Below are 6,216 nucleotides of genomic sequence, written 5' to 3' on the forward strand. Positions count from 1 at the left end.
ACATGGCGATTTTGCAGTCTTGACACACGGTGATTTGTGTTGGCAACGGCCGCGGCTGCCTATTGACCTGCCAACTGGCATCTGTGGGTATGTGCGGCCCTTTTCCCTTTCAGGGAATCTCTCTCTCCCTCTCTCTCACACACACACACACACACTCACACAAGAAAACGTCTGCAGCTATCCAAGACGGTATGACAAGTTGTCGTGTGCAAAATTAAATAAGTCTCACTACTGCAAAGTCTCTCTTCAGACCTCTCTCGTCCACGTCTGTCTGTCTGTCTCGGTTTGTCTGTACGTTGCCGTCTGTCTTGCGGCTGCTTGGTCGATACCACCGTACCGCCCATGCAGTGTGCAGCACACTCGGGGTGCGTTCGAACGCCCCCCTCCCGCACCCTCCGCCACCCCTTCCTTACGGGTCGTTTCCAAGGACACCCTCGCGAGGTGTTTTCCGAACGCCCCCCTCGCGCCAGGTAGGTACCCAGTCGCTAGGCGACCGGTGGTGGCGCGACTTGGCGGCGCGACGGGGCAGGGCGGCGTGAGTCAGACTGCATCGATCCGCGTCCGACCACGCGCCGGGCTGCCTCCGAAGAGCCGCGAGCGACACGTTTCCGGACGCGGCCGCCGCCGGCACGCGCTTGTTAGCGGACTGCACACACGTTGCAAATTGCTCCCCCCCCAGACGCGCGGCGACGGGACGAATCCGGATTCCGTCGCGACGTGAAGTGCGTCGTCGCGGTGGCCTCTCTAACCGTGGCATCCCTCGCACTGACTGACAGACTGAAACTACTATACTTGTCGCATTTGATGTTGCCAAATGTAAAACACCGCGGAATCATAGTGGTGTAAACAATATTATAATATCAAAAATAACAAGGCGAGCGGTCTGGAACAATAAGAAATAACGCTGGTATAGGCATATGGTGAAAGGTGCAATGTGTGTAGTTTTAAACAAGGGGACAATGCTGTATACTCGAGCATAGATAGATAGATAGATAGATACACTGTGAGAAAAACCTACAAGATAACAACAGTCTGGTGCTGTCAATTATTAATCAGTAGAAGATTGTGAAATTTTCATTGTAGATTGTGGGGTGAAAATACTGGAATAACAACATGATATTGTCATTTCAAAGTACAACGCTGAATTGTACAGCAAGTAGCTGTAGGTTTTTCTTACAGTGTAGATAGATAGATCGACAGATATATAGATAGATAGATAGATAGATAGATAGATAGATAGATAGATAGATAGATAGATAGATAGATAGATAGAAAGATAGGTAGATAGATAACCTTTCATTTCGTCGCATTGGCGCAGGGTGAGACCTTGTCCAGCTCAAATTCCTCAAAGTCGTCCCCGCGGTCGCACTGGTTGTCCGACAGGGCCTCCCCTGCTACGGTGTCTTTGCGCATTCCAGTGTCACAGTCCGGGAGCTTCTCGTTCTGGACAACGTACACGTGCTCGAACACGAAGGCCTCTGCGAACGATCTCCAAATGGCAACGAACAGGAGTCGCCTGCGCATGATCCATTTGACAGTGCTGCGCAGCGCGAGGACGAGAATGCACACTGTGACAAAGATTGAGCAGTAGGATCCAAACGTTTCGACTGACGACAGAAAAGAGTCGAACAGGCGAGCGCTGTCGAGGATGAGGATGGTGTTGTCGTTGGGAAAGGTTCTGTCAATGAGGATGGCGCTGTCGTTGAGGATGGCGCTGTCGTTGAGGATGGCGCTGTCGTTGAGAATAGTGCTGTCGTTGAGGGCGGCACTGTCGTTGCGGACGGCGGCGGGGTATCCGAAAGCCGACAGGAGGTCATTCGTGACCTTAGGATCATTGGGGTCATTTATGATCTCCGGGTCACGACCCAAAAAGTCCGCCAGGGGCGCGAGGCTAGGAGGCTGCGGGGCCGCTCCGAGCCGCTGCACCGAGACGGTCACGTTGGTAATGTTGGGCGTGAAGGCCACCCACTGGTCGTCGATGTAGTGCACTGGGAGGAGCACGGAGTCGCAGTCCACCTCCGTCACCGCGGAGGCGGGCACCAGGGCGCGCGTCGCGGGCTCGGCGAAGGCCGGCGTGTCGCCGTCCCACACGGGGATCTGCAGGTAGCAGCGGCCGGCCACGCGCAGGGGCAGGTCCCGGGCCTCGCACTGGGCGACGTACAGCACGTCCCCGCGCACCACCCCCGTGTAGCCCGGCGTGCCCCCCATGACCAGGCGCGCGGCAGCGCCCGGGGACACGCGCGCCAGCAGCAGCGCCTCCCGCAGCCGCGCGTGCTCCGACTCGCATTGCTCGTACGCGGCGAGGAGGGCCCGCTCGCGCGCCCACCGCTCCAGGAACAGCGACATGGCGTTCACGTGGTACATCATGTCGACATTGTCGGGGTCCATTTCCTTCTTCGTGAACGGGAGCGGGCCCTGGCCGTCCTCGCGGAGGAGCACGAGGACGCGGGGGTCCTGGGTGGGGTAGGCGGTCGCCTCGCACAGCGGGGAGGGGTCGTCCGTCCTGACCATCAGGGCCGCCAAGGTGGTGCCCGTCAGCACCGACAGGTAAGACGAGTTGCCTCCCACCGCGGTCAGGTTGGCCGGGCCCGAGTACAGCACGTCCAGCCGGTGCTCGCCGCAGTCGTCCATGGGCTCGTAGTCCCACAGCACGTTCCCCTCCGTCACGTCGCGACAGCTGCCGCCCCGGTACGAGCACACGCCCCCCGAGGGCAGGACGACGGTGTCCTCCTTGAGGTCCACGCGTGCCTCCAGGGTCCGCAGCGCGATGCGGGCGTTGCCGGCCGCCGCGATGCGCTCGTAGTTGTGGCCGTTGTACCCGAACCACATGCCGTGACAGGACGCGTCGTTCTGGAAGCTGCCGCGAATGGTCAGCCACCGGTCGTTGACCTCCTCGTTGACCCTGAGGCCCGAGATGGGGTTGCCGTAGATGCTGGCCGTGCCCCGGGTGTGCATCTCGTCGCAGGCGCCGGGTGTGAGCCAGTGGATGTTGGTGTCGCGCCCGCCGAGTACCTCGCCGAAGTTGCGGTTGTTTCCGAACGTGTAGCTGCCGACCAGGTGAAACGGAATCATAATTATATATGGCGCATCAATAGCCTATTTGTAATACTCTACTTGTGTTCCCATACGTGAAATACATAATTTTGTTACGGGTGCACCCAGAAAAATGGAAAGTCGGATCAACCATCGTGTGGTTACTTCAGGGACAACTATAATATGGTTAAGAAATTAACAATCCTACACTTGTCGGATCTATGTTTTCGTTTTGAGAACAATTTTAACGTTATCTCAACCATCACTTTATGGTTGTCCCTGAAGTAACCATACGATGGCTGTGACAACTTTTCATTTTTCTAGGTGTGTAGAAAGCAGTCTTACTGCGGTGCCATGGCCACTTCGCCCAAGAAGAGTACGCAAACCTCATGACACTGACTTGAACCATTTTTGAAGATAACAGCACAAAAAGAGCAACCAAAATGATGTCCTATACCTGGGGCAGTAGTACAAGCGCCTCTCCAGTTCCACGTGGCAGGTGCGCACCCTGATCTTGTTGAAGTTCCTCATCTGCACGACCTGCACCTCCCGGAGCGCCGGCGGCGGCACGGTGGCGTCGGGGGGGCCGCAGGGCGCCACGTCGACCAGGCCGACGGCCGCCAGCCTCGGACCCGGCTTCGAGCAATCGAACGACGTGAGCGCGCCGGCGGCCTGCAGGAGGAGTCCGAGCACGACGAGCACGCGCACGACAGCCATGGTGCGGCCCGAGTGCGGCCGTCCAGCACCGAGTATGTAAACAGGCGACATGGCAACTGCCGTACCAGTGTGCGGCGGTCACCCCGACCTCCAAGACCGAGTGGGTCTCGTGCTGCACTGAGTGAGCCGAATCTCGCGATAAAGCCGGCCGGATGTAGCTGCCGGCCCGGGTGGGAGAGCAATACACCAGGCGAAGTTTCGTTTCAAGTTCAACTGGAGGATGCGTTGCGGTGAGCTTAAGGGTTTTTTGAAGGAGCACCTGTGGATCACGGTCCTCGCCGAAGTCCCCGCCCCCTCCCAACGGAGGGTTCCGCATTCTCGCGCCTGCCCGCGCCCAGCCCCAGCCGGGCGGGGCGGGGCGGGGCGGCCAGAGGCACTCCAGTTTGGTTTCGTCTCATTTCATTTCACCTTGGAGTGCGTTCAGAAACCAGTCCGCGCAACGGGCGGACGGTCGGGCAGGACGGACCAGAGAAAGTTTTCCGCATTTGACCCTCATATCCTTGCGGCCGGCGGCCCGCCTCAAGGGAGAAAACACAATGAGGCCAAAAACTAGAGTATTTTGAGTCCAACTGGACTGAGATGATTATGAATCTCGGTTGGTTTTGCTGTGTGCAGAACGGCGAGTTCCATACAGCTGCACGCAGCTGACTGCATGAAGGCCGTGCACCGCCGCTAGCTGCTGGCGCGGGCACCCACGCTCGCCCCCGCCACGCCCCGCCATGCCCTGGGCACCCTGGCCACTCCCACTCACCACGGACAATACGCGAGTTATGAAAAAAAAAAGAAAGAAAGAATAATCGCCAACCGAACAAACACACAAACAATGGGGCTGCTAAGGACACCCACTACACGCCACCGCGAGGGTCGCCAATGAGCCGACGGACGGACAGCATATTCACTCACATGCTGATGTGTGCGGACCCCCCCGCGCTTGTGTGCAACATTCCCGATGCGGTCTGCAGGAGGCAGGCAGGCGCTTGTTAGGCCCCGCGCGCACGCACTGCACAGGGGTCATGCTGTACTTACGCCCCTGATGTCGCGTCTGGGTCGTGTGTCGTGCGGCCTCACTTGTGTGCGCGTATGTCTACACGCGCATGCGCGTATAAGAGAAGAGAAAATAATTCATACATGCCCACTTTAAAAGAAAATATTTTGACGAACGGACAAAGTCGAGGACAATTACTGAAGCAGGGAGCGTGTGGAAATTTAAGCTAGCCATAATTCTTGTCAAAGTCAAATATTACTTATTCTGTTCGTTAAGTCTTGCGAGATTTAACTTCACGATTTGAGTTCAAAAGTTTTCGCATTACCATGTTTTTTTTCCTGCCACAAGTGCACCATAACTCCTCGTAATCAATTTTCGAAAGCTTTTTCCTTGCCGTGTACCGTAGAGTCTTATATGGAAGAGGATCGATATGAGGTCGGCCGGTGGCTCCATGGACTGCAGTTAGCTTCTCACGCGACGACCTCCCACACACCCTCAGACCGGCAGCCCCCCCCCCCTCCCTCCAGGGGCGCAAGGGGCCCGCAGGAGGGGTTCTTCTAGAGGTCGGGGCGGCCGCCACACTGGTACGGAAGTTGCCATGTCGCCTTTTTACATAAATCGCGCATTAACCGTTGGCCTGCATGATGAGAGCACCCAACCCTTTTCTCCCCTCCTCCCATCCTAGACTAGCGGTGGGTGCACGGCCTATCTCTGGGTGTCAACCGAATTCTACAAAAAGCACTTAAGTTCACTACAAGGTTCTAGAAGGCATTCGTTTTGTCTGTCATTGTAACAATACTACAGATACTTAAAACAAGTTTGTCTGTGCTCTGCTGGCAGTCTGGCATACAAGTCACCAAGGCAAACAGAGTTTACAGAACATTTTGTATCACAAAAAAAGTCTTGCTTCTTCGCAATACAGAGGAATTGTTTGTACTTATAGAAATGGCAAATCATTCACTGAAAAAATCTACAGCGTTAACAACAGTTTTAAACTGTTCACTGGAAGAACGGATATTTCAACTGTAAAATTTTGTGCTCTATCCTACGGTTTACGGTAAGGAGGTATACAGTTCAAAACAGTGCTAACAAACTTCTTCAGTCCAATAAAACCAGACATCAAAACCACCACAGGTCAGAAGAATATTTTTAACAGTTCAACAAAACCGACAGCCAGCCTTTGCGAGAGATAAAGGTGTTGGGACCGTCGACCTCATCACCATCACCAGTCCAACAGGTCCGGGGTCGGGTCAACACCAGAGCCTACCGAACCCAGATCTGGGCACGAGGCGGCCCGGTGGGGACCGGCGGGGACGGGTGGGGGCGGAGTGATTTCGCTTTTACTTTCGTCCACCAATCACATGCAAATCACGCACGAGCCACGCCACGCCAACCGTTGTGCCGTGGTGCAAGGTGAAAGGGACGGGGAGGGCGGCAGAGAGAGAGAGAGAGAGAGAGAGAGAGAGAGAGAGAGAGAGAGA

General features: G+C 56.0%; 2 protein-coding genes across 3 annotated transcripts in view; both read right to left on the reverse strand.

Moving 5' to 3' along the window:
• The window catches only part of LOC113209051 (uncharacterized), a 14,129-nt gene extending 10,279 nt beyond the window's left edge, over positions 1 to 3,850 (reverse strand). Inside the window, exons 1-2 of one of the 2 annotated variants that reach the window (XM_052271459.1) lie at positions 3,491 to 3,850; positions 1,294 to 3,046 (exon numbers count right to left, since the gene is read on the reverse strand). In XM_052271459.1, the coding sequence (XP_052127419.1) occupies positions 1,297 to 3,046; positions 3,491 to 3,801 (2,061 nt within the window). In that variant the 5' untranslated portion in view covers positions 3,802 to 3,850 and the 3' untranslated portion in view covers positions 1,294 to 1,296. Of the gene's footprint in view, positions 1 to 832; positions 3,047 to 3,490 lie in introns of those variants that run through there. The other variant, XM_026426392.2, reaches the window with a different exon arrangement.
• LOC113209070 (uncharacterized) overlaps positions 1 to 6,216 on the reverse strand; it is an 89,448-nt gene that overhangs the window by 38,864 nt on the left and 44,368 nt on the right. The gene's annotated exons all lie outside the window — the stretch shown is intronic.

The sequence above is a fragment of the Frankliniella occidentalis genome, unplaced genomic scaffold, assembly GCF_000697945.3.
Source record: "Frankliniella occidentalis isolate FOCC.00 unplaced genomic scaffold, Focc_3.1 Scaffold163, whole genome shotgun sequence".
NCBI classification, from domain to species: domain Eukaryota; kingdom Metazoa; phylum Arthropoda; class Insecta; order Thysanoptera; family Thripidae; genus Frankliniella; species Frankliniella occidentalis.